Raw genomic sequence first — 14,528 nt, 5'->3', positions numbered from 1 at the left:
TGTGATTCAGGCTTTGGAAAAGAGATAAGCGATAGCAGAAGAGTATTATGCATCGTTATAGGACCGGTATATGGCAGAAATTAGGAAAGGCGTCCTTATTTGAAACAGAAAATGTTTTTCCTTAAACAAGACAATGTGCTATTGCACGCCTGATCAGTTTCAATTGCCAAAATTTACAGAATTAAAGTTTCAATTAGTGATGGGTCGGTTCGATTCCTAGATTCTCGACCAAGAACCGGAATCGAAAATGAGTACTTGCCAAGGTGAAAAATCGATTCCGATTCCAGTAGTGCTTGAAAGCACAAATTTATATACGACAGCGTTTCCAACAGTCATTTGAATTTTCGCGCCATGTAATCGTAACAACAAAACACATATCTTCTATGGATGTGCGAGTCCCCAAAGTTCGAGTCGAGTAGTTGATACTCGACTCGAGCGTTTCGAGTATCATTACGAATGTCGAGTCGAGTAGTTAAGGTTACAGAGCTTTCGAGGCTAGTAGGTCCAGCAATCTGCCCGCAGGAAACGCTATCATGAAACTCATGAAATAATACAGTTTTTAAAGCCGATAAGTCATTCCAATGCCTTGGCCTGGTAGTTTCAGTTTGCCGAATACACTATAGTTGTCAACTTGGGCGCCGAATACCTTTACGCCAGCCGCGGCGGCCGATCGTCTTCCGACCCGGCGCACACTGGTCCGATATCGGAAAAAGCTGGAATAAAGTCCAAAATGACCTTTTTGGGGATAGACACTTGAACATTAGAGTTAATACTCATAAATCATTACCAGACATAGAATTATATGCCATTTTACATAAATACGGCCCTTGAGTGAGATACAGTGGCCCAAACATGACCAATTTTTCAATGCCACGCGAGATATCATTTTTCCTCAAAAACTCTTTGAATTTATCCAGGTAGTATTGCGTTGGTATGAGTTTTATGAAATAAAAAACGCAATATTCCTTTGACCTGGTGCTTTGCCTATACTTTCGATGACTTTTGAAGATTTTGGCTCTCATTTATCTGGTTTTACAACGCAAAATGGACGACCCGTTTTTCACGTGAAATTTGACATAAAGTAGAAATTATCTTTCGTTTACGAAAAATATAACTCGGAGAATTTGAACCACAATATAAAGTAGAGATTTCTAAAGAGTACTTAGTAGAAATCATGGAAAAAAAAAGTTTGCGACAAAGGAAATAAGAGCGATTTTTCAATCGCGCGTCAAGGCTGAGCTACACGCCGCGGAACTCTGAGGCTTGGTAACTAAGGCCGATTTTTCAAGTTTTTAAAAACTTTAGTCTTGAAAATCGTCATTTAAAGCATAGATAATCGTCTTCATTGAGTTAAAACACTAAACTGAGGATGTTAAAAAGGATTAGTTATAGATCGACAAGACCATTTAGCGCATTACTCGAGTGAAAAAACTAAGGATTGGATTTTTTCGGAACCATCCGGCGCATAAGAAATATGGCTCGGGTATTGAAGTAAAGTGATGAGATTAAGTCGGCATGCTTAAGAGAGAGAAAAATGAACTGTTTCCGTGAAAGGCCGACCGATACCCTTTTTCCCTTTCCATCTTCGCCGTGGTGAGTCGCGTGGAAAGGGGAGTTTTCACATCACAAGGCTCTTTTAGCCTTTTTTATTACTGCGTCCGTCCGATGTATTATTCATTCGTAGCGTTTAGTTTCTTTCTTGAACTTAAAAAAGCAAGAGTTTTTAAGGATTGAGTAAATTACGTGAGAAATATAGAATTTTTTGGCTCTACAAAACCGAAGTTTAGTTCTATAATTCGTTCGCTTCGTCCACTTGAATTCCATGAAGATTCAAGATCCATAAAAATCGTTGATATAATTTTTAATTAAAATTCCGATGCTTCCGAAATCTTGCAATTTCGGTAGGAAAGTATTTGCCCAGTCACACAAGTGTGTACTAAAAGGCAATTTTCTGCAGTAATACTGTAACATGGAGACGTCAAAACCTGCTGGCTGAGCATGTAGAATAATTGGTTTTTCTGCTTGAGAATTTGAAAGGGCCAAATATTACATGATTCATATACGTAGTATGTAATCTTTATTATAGCTGTAAATATGAATGTAGTCAGGGCTCTCCCTTGTAGTAAGGATACATATATATGGTGGACATATTAAATGGGGTTAATTAATTTCAATTTTGCCAATGGAGCTATTAAAGACACATTAATTTTCATTCATCTCTTACTTCTGACAATAACCATCAACGATCCTAGTTATATTTTCCTTATTACATTACGCTAGACATTCATCATAGAAAATTGGAGTAGAATATATTGTAGTATGCATTGCTGTATTGCCTGGTTCACAAATTATCATGCTCGATTCGATACTCGCGAGTAATTTTCAACTCGACTCGAGATCAAAAAGTGCTACAATCACATCCACATTATACTCAGAAGGAGCAAATGCAGACTAGGGAGCCTGTGACAGGTATATGGTCAAGATACAGTGATGCATTTGAGAAAGTACTCAAAGTCACCATAGCAAACACTGTTGAAGCTGAAGTGGAAGCTCAGTTATCAGAGATGAATGCACCACCAAATTCCTTCCCTGGGAAATACTGAAAGACTTGTATCTCCTACCTAAGGCTGAAAGTATTATCGAAGAGGTTTCTAGCCGTACCGCCATCCACTGTGTTCAGTGAAAGCCATGCACTCACGAACGACTCAGCTCCACTCGCTATCGCTGATGACGCGCTCTCGCGGAGGAGGAAGTTCCGATGCGTGTTCACGCTCGGCATGGCAATGAAGTTTTTTTTTATCAGCGAGAGGGGAGGAAGATGAGGGAGGGCAAGTACCGACGCTTGGCGGCGGAGGTTTTGTGTCTGTACAAAACCCATCCTCAGTGCGCCGTGCGGATAGTCACAGCATTGAGCTGAAAGTGCGATAGAAAAATCGAGCATCGAAACCTCGTCAGAAATGGGCCAGTTGACCAGTTGGATAACCCGTGACTCCTCTGATACCATGCACCAGGAAAGCAAGAGATCGTACAACACACAACTCTACGGGGACGCTAAAAGGCCTGTAATCAACATATCCGATCAGAGTCTCGATGCACCTACTTTGTCAGTCCTGTCTAAAGGGTTGGGCTTCGCTCCATCCCCCAAAGCGATTCCATACATTGACTTTATTGTAGAAATAGAGCCGGTGATTGCAAAACTGCCTGATTATTTAGCAGTGAAAGCGAGAGCAGAGGTTATGGTTGAATTGGATAGGGCCCAGCCACCTCAGCCGAACATCTCCAAGGAAGAACAAGATGCCCTAGACACATTGCGGAGAAACGAGGCGGTGATGGTTTTGCCGGCTGACAAGGGAAACGCCATCGTTTTGATGAACACGAAGGACTACCGGAAGAAAGTCAATGATATCCTCCGCGACGGAGCCTATAAAAAGTTGCCCAAAGATCCCACTGACTCCGTTGCCAGGAAGACCATTAAATTGATTAAGTTTTCCGGTGTCCCAGAGGGAATGATTAGTAGTCTGAGGCCTCGAGCACCTGCACCACCAAGACTGTATGGGCTTCCTAAGATCCACGAGGAGGGTGTAACTCTGACACCGATCATGAGCTCTATCGGAAGTCCAACGTATAATCTGGAGGAATATCTCGCTGGACTTCTGTCCGTGCACGTTGACCGCTGCGAACGTCACGTCAAGAATTCCTCAGAGTTCGTGAAAAACCTATCCAAAATTCACCTGGAAGATGCCGACGTCATGGTCAGACTCGACGTAGTATCCCTGTTCTCACAGTTACCACGTGATGACACTTTAAAGTTGTTGGAATCCAGATTCGACTTGGAAAAGGTGGAACTCTTTCGCCACGTCTTTCGTTCGACGTATTTCAAGTACGACGGCGAATTCTACGAGATGACCGACGGATTGCCGATGGGATCACCTCTGTCCCCCGCAGTTGCCAACTTTTTCATGGAATATTTTGAGCAGAAAGCACTCGCTAAAGCCCATTGGAAGCCGAAATGCTTTTTACGGTCCATGAACCACACTTTCATAGTGTGGCCGCATGGAGATAAGCATCTTGAGACATTTTTGAAAAGCATGAACCGTCAGCATCCCAAAATCAAGTTCACGATGGAGAAGGAAAAGGATGAAAAAATTCCGTTCCTTGACGTTCTCATCCATCGTAGAGGAGATGGGACAATTGGACACAGCGTATATCGGGATCCTAACCACAGCGACCTGGACCTGAGTGGAAACAGCCATCATCACCCCAGTCAAAAAACAGCGATCATGTCCGAACTCATTCTCAGGGCCCAGTCTATTGCAGACAAGGAAAGTCTCCCGCAAGAGCTGACTTACCTGGTAAAGACGTTTCGTCAAAATGGATTTCGTGAGGAAGACATCAGTTCGACCCTTAGGGAGACCCTCCAGAGTCCCAAGATGACCATGGATGGACAAAAACCTTTGGCTCGAGCTGACATACCATTCGTCTCCACAGTGTCTAGAGAAATCTCAAGGATTTTAAAAAAGTTTGACATAGAGACTCATTTTCATTCTGTGTCTACTTTGAAGGACCAACTGGTGAAAGCCAAAGACCCATGTGGCCTCTACACTCCTGGAGTTTATCAGATACCCTGCGAATGCGGCCTGGTCTACATTGGGAGGACGGCGATGACTGTTGCGACCAGGGTCAAGGAACATCAGGGCCACTTAAGGTCCAGAAAAAAAGAAAAATCTGCCATCGCCGAGCACAGCATCCTCCACGATCACGCCATCCAGTGGGATAAGACGAAGGTACTCCACCGCGAGGGAAGAGACCGCGAGAGGAAAATAAAAGAATCCATCGAAATACGGCTTGCACAGAATAAGTTCAACCGCATAAAAGGAGACAGACTTAATGATACCTGGATACCTGTGCTGAAAAAAATGCAAGAAGAGAGACAAATACAGGAAACTATCTGCAAATCGAAACCTAATTGATGCAATAAACGTCATGTGAACAACTCGTGTCTACGCTCAGGGTCAAAATTAGACGTTCTGCAGTGTCCAGCATTTAGAGCTCGGCCAAGTGCAGCCCTAATTCGCTGACGTTCACTCTACCGGCGGTGGAACCAAGGGTATACACTCTAGCCTCGAGATAAAAGTGTGTCTCTTATCTCGACCGCTCCCGCGCCTCTTGCCGAGTGTGGACGGATTCGGGTGACCCGGGGTTCTGAGGAGCGTTCGAAAGTCTTTAGCGAACGCTAGCGGATTCTCAGTTGCCATGGGATTAGCATATATTCAGCCCTAAACACGATAGACGACACGACCATCGAAACGTCGGCAGTAATGCACCAATACTGACCAGATTAAAACCCGTAATGTCTTCACTAATAATCTACACCGGGAGAGTGACAATTATACATGGATACAATTATACATGCATCCATACACCTCATCGGGGAGGTTCTAGCGGCATTGGAGTACCGGAGATGGTGTACGAGGAGAGAAAATTCCTGTAGTAGATATAGAGGAGGCAGTGTGCTTGGATTGAGCGAGTACTAGAGATTATTCTTTTATTCCGAATGAAAACAACCACAGTCGGAAAGAAGTTGGATATTCAAATGAACCATTCAGTGCTCTTGGCAACCACTATAACTCAGTGAAAATGAACCGTTCTCGTGGAAATAAGCCCTTTCAAGTGAAACGTTACTCGCGTGCCAGATGCGATCGTTTTACATTGATCCTCCAAACAGTGCTCGAATTTAGCTAAACTTGTGACGTCATTCGAATTTGAGCCCAATGACGAAGATACGGAATTGGCCCGTTGATCGGAGAAGCATGGTTGTGAAATGTCTTAAGAGGTAAGAATGTGAAGTATACGAGGAATAGGGAGGGAAAAGAATGGGATTTATAGATAGAATGAGTGTGAATAGGTCTTTGAAGTGCGAGTGTCATGCTAAATCTTATCGCCCTGGAGATGATGGACGATCCGACCATCGGAACGTCGGCAGTTATTTATCAGTGTTGCTACATTGGAAAACCCAAATGGACCCTCTAAAAGTCACGTACTCAAATCCTTATGAAAACGTTTGAGAGAGTTGAACGTGTGTGTATTTGAAGGAGAAAATATTTGGTGCTCTTCTCGAACTTGTTTTGTGTGTTTTGAGATGGCTGATTGATTTTGTGAGTGGAAAATTTTTCCGTTATAATTAGAGTGAAAAAGACTTCGTAATTACAACCCAATGGATAATAAAAAATAGAGGCATCATAGTCAACAATGAAGTTCGTGGAAAACTGGTTTACTGTTTAAAACGTTAGGTTAGCATAGTTATTTTTAATTTTTTATCACCATGCTTACTTCTTATGGACTACATCAATTCGGTGCGTGAAAAAGCTTGTTTTTGTGATATCAGTTATGAAGTCTTTTTGATTCAAACGACAGAAATACAGGCTGAGGTTGTGTTTTTTTTACTAGACCTCAGTGAAACTCTTATGTATTTAGCTACTTGCTTATCACCTTCTGTACATGAAGGTGGCTTCGTTGTTTTGTTAAACAAGTTGGACTGTATGGATATCAAAAAAATAGGTAATCTAGTTATGAATCTTGTAGCCTGCATGATTTAACGCCCTAAGCGATTCAGATTTCAGCTGTGTTTTATATTTATTGTGTGATTTGAATACATTTAATTAATATTAATTACTAACAACGTTTTCGTTTTCTTTTCTTACCCCCAGTCAACCCTTATTTTTCTCTGAAGCTATAATGTTCATAGTACGCAATAGCTGTGAAAGCGTTAGTATTGTTTATTGTCTACAATTTGATTGTTGCTCTTTAAGCGCTGAGGTTTTGCTTCCAAGCAAGCCAACCTTCTATTTTACACCTTTTTTACGATTTTATTTATTCAATTTTTTTATACAATTCGATTGTTGCTCTTTAAGTGCAGAGGTTTTGCTTCCAATCAAGCTAACATTCTTTTTTTATACCTCTGTTTCTTTACGTTTTTATTGATATAAAGAGCTGGTAGTGATATAGTGTATTTGAGGTTCACATTTTCTTGAATTAAAATCACTACCATAAGTCAGAAAACTGACTCAGTTCTCCACTTCGCTATCCTGTCTGCTTGCCTTTAATTTTATTTTTGTATACCTCTTATTTTTTTAATCTAAATGAACACAAGTTTTTTTAAAATAAATGTTTAATGCCAAGCAGCGTAAAATTTTCCAATATTGGCACTTCAGTGAATCTTACCGCATCGGTTTTCGTTATCCATTTATTCACATTCTTAATGCAAGAAGGAAAAACTGGTGCTTTCTCGGTGAATAGACGGATGGAGGTTTTATCGGGTGTCCAGCCTGGTTAGAGTGTCAATTTTCTCGCACGCTTCGAAGTCCTACGCGTTCCTCATCTCTTGAAACATTATATCTTGTATGATGTTGGGCACGATGTGGTTGAAGTTCTTAATATTATTAAAATAAGACAAACTTGATAATATTGTCTGTAACGACGAAACGCGTAGTGTCATAATGAAACTCAGTGGAAATATTGCAATGTCTTATTTTTATAATACCTGAAAATATTATTTACATCCATTCTCTCATGACGAAGCACGTTTCGGACCTTAAAACGTTGAAGAAAATGAACAGTCTCACCCGGTTGGAAGCCCGAGAAAGGATATTTCAGCCTATTAGGCATGTTCACACGATGCAATTACCCAGGCGGATAGATGCTTGAGCGCATTCACCATCAAAATTGCACCGTGTGAACACCCAAAATGACGCAAACACAATAATGGTTGTGTAGGAAATAGTCCATGTTCAATTGTCGTGAATACATCCGAGCTTGAGTCCTACCGCGTGATATTTGCTCGGGTGAATGAACTCCCTTTTCGACGCGTCAAGCTCACGCTGCTAGCTCATGTTATGGCGCACCTGGCGCCTTCGGCGTTCGTCACACCCCACCACTGTAATTTACTTTTAATGCGCATGAAATCGTTTCGGGCTTAACTTGGTGTAATTGCGATATATATCCATTATAAAAACTACAAACGCTAATTTTCATTCTTTAACCGTTCAGTCTAATGTTCCAATTTGGGAACATATTTATAAAATTTCATGAAAATTATATTTTGTATCCACGATTACTTTTATAGCTTTTGTTACGTTAATAAAGTGTGGAAGTATTTTTTGAAAAAGTGAATCGCTTGTCTTGTGTATTCATCTGTCGTTAATTATATCTTTTCAAAACCGGTTATTTTCATCACCCCTGTAGTGAGTATGTGGGTTTTTCGATATTTTCCCCTACGTTCGCCCTCCAGAAACAAATGCTCATTTATTCGAAATATCAATATGTATTAAATTGTAAAATTAGTTTTTTTATCAAGTGCATATTTATTTTTCAAGCAATAGCAAAATTTTTTGGCGTGCTCCCATTTGGGAATATGCTTGAAAACGCATTTTTGTTAGGGTTTTATTTCATAACATCTCTTGATTAGTTGTGAAATAACTCGGATATGCAAAAAATTGTAAAAATCAGTCAATAATTTAGTTCGCTATTTCAAAAGTTAAATGCAAAACTCAACTACAGACAATGGTATCGATATTTTATGCAATTTTCAGGGTCAACTTCCGTTAATATTGTTTTTTGTCCACTATTTGAAAGTTGCTTCATTTTACTGGGGTTGTGCATTTAAACAAAACAACCCTAATTTTGTATGCCTTTATTTTTTTACGATTTTATTGATGCAAATATCAGGTGGTGATCGAGTCTTTTACTCACGCGTTTAAGTACGATAACTGGTCATTACTTTTCTGTATCTTTACTCCGCTATACTGTAACAGTCACCCAGAAAATGGCATAACATGTCGAAACCATGATCGGTAATTTGTGGAGGCCGGAAGTAACATTTGTTAATTTTGTCATGGATACTTTAAATAGATTACTGAACATTGTACGTATTTCATATTTTATATTGTGAACTATATTAAAAATTTGAACATTAAGGAATTACTTATTGTACCTTGTTTAAGGTCTAATAAGGAAGTGTACCTTCTGTAAATAACGAAAGGTTAATTTTCTGTGAGATAAATTTCGGTTCGAACCTGTTCGAATTAAAGGTGTTCATATTGGCAGGGCTTAACTGCATAGGCGTATCCAGCCCGGCGTAAGGCAGGAGGGGGCAGCTTCTCCCCACAACCTCTTCAAGAAGCAAAAATTGCAAAATTATTTAAGGTAAATCAGGACTAAGTTTGAGCGAAAGTTTTGAACAAATCTTCCTTGAACCTGCGAAAAATGATACAAGAATAAGACATGTGACAAAAAATATTTTTTTTTCAAACGCATAATATTGAAAACTAATAAAGCGCTGTTATAATTTTGCTAAAATGTTGGTTTCGTCCTCCTTTTCGAGCTAAAATGTTATAACTTGAATACTAATGGCTTCCTCCCATCCAGTTTTGATATTTGGTTCGCCGTAGCTCCACTGAATGTAGACAGTGGCCTCGACAGCTGAGCAGCAAGGAGGTTTTGAATATCTGGAGGGGGCACACAGTGCTTCAAAATGGAAAAAAGGTGGTAGAAATTATTACCGCTTTTATTCTTAGTCACTGTTGTATTATGAAGAAGCTTTACACTATTTACGAGTTTTTACGCTAAATACGAAATTGAAGTTATTTTGTTGTTTCTTTGATATTAATGTTTTTAAATGGCCAATTATTTAAAGAATTGAATGTTAAAAATAGCTCTTGCATTCAATTATTCATTCATTCGTTCAAGGTGTAGTAGATTGATGCGCATCAAATAACTCGAGGTATTTTTCAGATCTGTGACTGTTATATGTTAAATTTAGTATTATTGATAAATTATATAAGCATTTAAAGTTGACCGTTTTTAAAGCAACGGTATTTGTGCTCGTGTATCATTTTTATCTATTCGGCTTTAAGTTTTTATGCATAATCTGTGATACTTTTATTTTTTTATGAATTTGCTTAACAATTCAAAATTATAATACAATATGGTCAATTCCCTCAAGGGGTCGATGAAATTCGCCTTTTCAGTGACCTACAAACCAGTCGTGCCCAGGTCACTGATGGGCCGGAACGGGGGTGCCAGGGGCGAAGCTAGGATTTAAGGGGGTTTAGGTGCAACTAATACCGGGGTGTGTATGGGGGTGTATGGAATACCCAGCAGGATAAGCCAGGTAGGTGCGAGATTAATAAATTGCGGAGTTTTAAGATAAATGGTTCAAAATGGTGAGTTTTACGGCTTTCTGAGTGATATTTCATTAATCCTTACACTATTCTGTTAGCAATGTCAGTCCAATTAAGTAAAATAGATTGAACTTTAAAAAATTTCTGAGCTCTGGGGGTGGGGGGGTTTATCCCCCAAAAGCCCCCCTCGCTACGCCACTGGGGGAGGAGGGGGAGGGGGGGAGGTTGGGTAGGACATGCCACGCCCACTTTCACCAAAACATTGACAATCAAATAAGAGTCAATGCTAACTATTTGGTGAAATATTCGGTCATGATCGTTGTTACGTTAAAATAAACTATCGCAAACGAACACAGTAAACCTTTTTACTATCGTCATGGGAGTGATTCGTCAAGATATGCCTCGAATATCTTTTCCCAAGGAAAAATTATTGACAATCACCACGGTTCCGCTGTGCAACTAGTTTAGCCGAAAATAACATTTAAAAGTGTAATATATCCATTCCCCTGCACTTATACTGGTTATAAATAAGATTACAGCCGATGGAAATCTTACGAAAGCGGACCGGTCGCAATAATAGTAGGAAAATATGTTCACGACGATATATTATCACCACAATATGACTATAGGGACAGTTTAATATGCACAGTAGTATGACGAACGATAGGAAAACTCCGACGACAACCAAGAAGTAATCGTTGCATTTTCATTTCATAAATCAGAGGCCATATAAGGAATAGAATACTTGATTATATACGTACACTGTTTGAGACTAAGTCCGAAAATTGTCAAACCAAGAAGGCGGAATTCTGACCACGATTAATACTCGAATACAGCGCCTCTAGTCTATTTTCAGCCTCCTTGTTTACAACCTTCTTGCTGGGCAGCGAGACTCGGGGAGAAGTCATTTGTCGGCGAGGTATCTTCTCCTACCCCTCCCCCTCGCCTCCCTCCCCCCGTCTGCATTCCCTCAACATTCCCTCCCCCCCTCTGCATTCCCATTCCTCCCAACCGACCAATGAGTGGCGTCGGCGAGCGTGACGTCAAACTTTGCGGAGTGGAGTTCGCGTTTGCTTCCACTGAACCTCGAAGGCAGACGTTTAATTCTTCGGAGAGAGTTGGAAGCTGTACGCCCGCAGACGCGTGTATTCGGAACGGATCTCCTTATCTCTTTCTCGGAATTGACGTTGACTCATAGTCGCGAGAGGAACTCCCCCGACTGTCTGTCGAACGCGGAGAAATCGGCTTGCTCTATTCAGGAAAGCAGTTATGGAATCCGTATAGTGAAGGCACTGTTCCGATCACATTATTAGAGAACTTGTTTGACAACGAAGGTTCCGGAAAACCTAAGGATACAACTCGTAAATGTGCATGAAAGCAGTAGCGTAGCCAGGAATTTCGCTCGGAGGGTGGGAGGGGGGAATTTTTGAAAAATAAGGTACTAAGCAGAGGGGTTTATACTAATTTTAACACTGTTCATAATAAAAAAAACTTCATTTGGCAAAGCAATATTATGTAAATTTATAATTTTTCAATATTCTATTTTCTTTTATGAAGGAAAAATAATTTTATTTTTATATTTAGGGGGGGGGTCCGGACCTTCCGGGCCCCCCCTGTCCGGATCCCTCCAGACCTTCCGGACCCCCCCTGGCTACGTCACTGAATGAAAGAAAAAATTTTTGTAAGGTTCACTAATATTTATTATTGTATAAAATTTAAAATAAGTGAAGCTTATTTTTTTTATTCTTTCATTTTCCATAACGAAAAGGTTTCACAAGATTAAGGCTGAAATCATCAGTTATATCCCAAATGTGTACAAAACCCTTTCTATATCCGCAACCCCAGCGTAAAATGCAATGTCATGACTGCCATTGTTTACGAAAAGTGAAGGTGAAGCACCCAGGAGACAGCCATCTTGATGGAAACTGTGGCTAAACAACATCAACAAGGGATAAAACGTATTGGTCTTGGCCCTATTTACGGCCGTGAACGATATTTTGGACCATTCTGAGATGACTTTGTTGAAGGAAGGTCATTTAGCCATTTCTCAAGCTTTATTTAGGAAATATCATAATATGACACCTTGGCACCTGTCCATTGCGAGGAAATTTATAGCCAACAATATGTTCTCATTATGACCAATTAAGAATATTTGATCGGCGTTTATAGTTCCCATTTCCAAATTCTACCACGCCGGCACTACACATACAGGCTGGTTTTAAAAAGTTTCTTCGACGTGAAGATCGGGAAATCGCCAGACACTAATGTTCCTCTGTTTCAAATATTTCAAAACCTTTGGAGGATAAATCACTAAGTTCCAATAATAGCCCGTTTTGGCAATAAACAGTGATAAATATATCATTAAAGGTTATATTGACGAATTTTAAAGTTTATCTAAAGAATTTTATGGTTTTACCATGAGTGTGAATGATCAACAAATGTGGAGCGTATGCAACCCGCGCGCCACCAAAAATGCCTGCCTGGGGTGGGGCGCGCTCACTCTTGGGGCCGTATCTCGGGAACTGATGGTCAGAATTGGAAAATATTTAAGGAGAAGCATGACGAATATCCATTGTATCGTTAGTTACCATAGACAATCAGTTGAAAAATACCAGCGCCTTCTTATCGCCGTTCATATCCGAAAAACAGTCGAAAATACCAAAATTTCTCAACTTTGAGTGCGATGCGGCACGATTTCCCGTTATCCAATTGCAATAATACTTTACAGGGTGTGTTTTTACACCAATTGGCATAAAATGAGGGGGCGTCCGAGTACAGACTGCGTATTTTGTGTGTAATGAAATAATAATTCGCATCTTAGAGTTTCCTTTGCGTAAGTTTACTTACGGAAGTACTCATTTATCCGAGTAGTAAAAGTTGCTCAGTTTTCAGGACTGCGTTTTACCATATCTTTTGAAAGTAGCGATTTGACACCATTATCATTAGTCAACAATCCTAAGAGTTATATGACCCAGCTCTCCATTTTGCTCTCTCATCTGCTAGCCTTATCATGGTGACGTATTTCATATTTTTCACAGTCTTTACAACCTGAACAATTATAAAGGTACGGTACTTTTTCACAGAATTTATTTAAGACGACCGGTTTCCTCGCAGAGGCGACATCTTCAGGAGCAGAAATTGTTATATTTATAATTATTTAAAAAATAGTTATTAGTTAATAGTTATTTTTTTAGTTTTTTTTAAATAACTATAAAAATAACGATTTCTGTTCCTGAAGATGTCGCCTCTGCGAGGAAACCGGTCGTCTTAAATAAATTCTGTGAAAAAGTACCAAACCTTTTGATTGATCACAATGGATTTTCACAAAGTTAAGCCTGAGAAAATCGAGTTCACAACCAGTCCTGTGTAACTCGTGCGGGGCCCTTCTTCCGTTCCACGATTATTTTCATCAAGCCATCATGCCTCGTAATGTGGCAAACTAACAATGAGTTGTCACGTCTTCTGCTTAAGGTTTTTATGAGACTTCTCTTTCCACCCACTCTTCTTAACTCTTCCTCATTACTTACTCGGTCCATCCATTTTACCTTCATCGTTCTTTGGAAGCACCACATTAAAAAATGCTTCCACTATCAACTTCTCTGCACCTGTCATCGTCCAAAACTCTCTTTAATATATCTCTTTTATATAACATATAAGTATCGATAATTAACTATACTTTAAACATATAAAATGAGTATGCCAAAGAAAACAATATGTTGTGCCCATTTTTTAAAATAGGTAATGTTTAAGGTTTCAAAATTTGGGCTAAAGTAGACCGTATTTGCGGTAATCTCTGAATCAAAATGCTACAGATGTGTCATCAGATCTGCTTCAAAAGTATTTTACAGTGTATGTTTTTATTTTAGAATATGGAAATGACAAAAAACGGTATTTGAAATACAATATACATTCAGTTCGTGTATTTGAAATACCAAATACGTAAATTACACACGTACTTCAAATACGTATTTTATAATACCTACTTGTAATGGCAACACTGCCCACTCCTGGTTGGATGCATTCCCTCAGCTCGCTGAGGAGGGCAGCACAATTTATTTCGTGGTTTCATTATGTCATCTCGAAATTTTATTCCTTCCGCAGAAGCAGCTCTGGGTTAGACAGGGTCAAATTGCGAACCAAGTTGCAACAGAAATCAGCCTTCTATTGCATGGAATTTGGCCAAGTCTATGCAGTATGCAGTTTTTATTTATGAATACCCCGAATCTTTGAAGCTTTTTTTTCGTCAACTAAAATGTATGTTTATTACTAATTTTGTCCATGAATCTGCCTTGATGCTGAGCATAGATATTTTGTGGTGATTGTTTATCGGGTTCATTCCGCGTTGACTCG

The 14,528-nt window shown here is 39.7% G+C and overlaps 1 protein-coding gene across 1 annotated transcript; it reads left to right on the top strand.

Annotated features, from left to right (window-relative positions):
- Positions 1–2,957: 2,957 nt before the first annotated feature.
- On the top strand, positions 2,958–4,970 carry LOC124169549. Its single transcript, XM_046548192.1, has one exon. The coding sequence runs from the start codon at positions 2,958–2,960 to the stop codon at positions 4,968–4,970; it is 2,013 nt and encodes a 670-aa protein (XP_046404148.1).
- Positions 4,971–14,528: the final 9,558 nt, after the last annotated feature.

Source organism: Ischnura elegans, chromosome 12 (genome assembly GCF_921293095.1).
Source record: "Ischnura elegans chromosome 12, ioIscEleg1.1, whole genome shotgun sequence".
In the NCBI taxonomy this organism is placed as follows: domain Eukaryota; kingdom Metazoa; phylum Arthropoda; class Insecta; order Odonata; family Coenagrionidae; genus Ischnura; species Ischnura elegans.
This window is presented reverse-complemented; position numbering and strand designations above follow the sequence as displayed.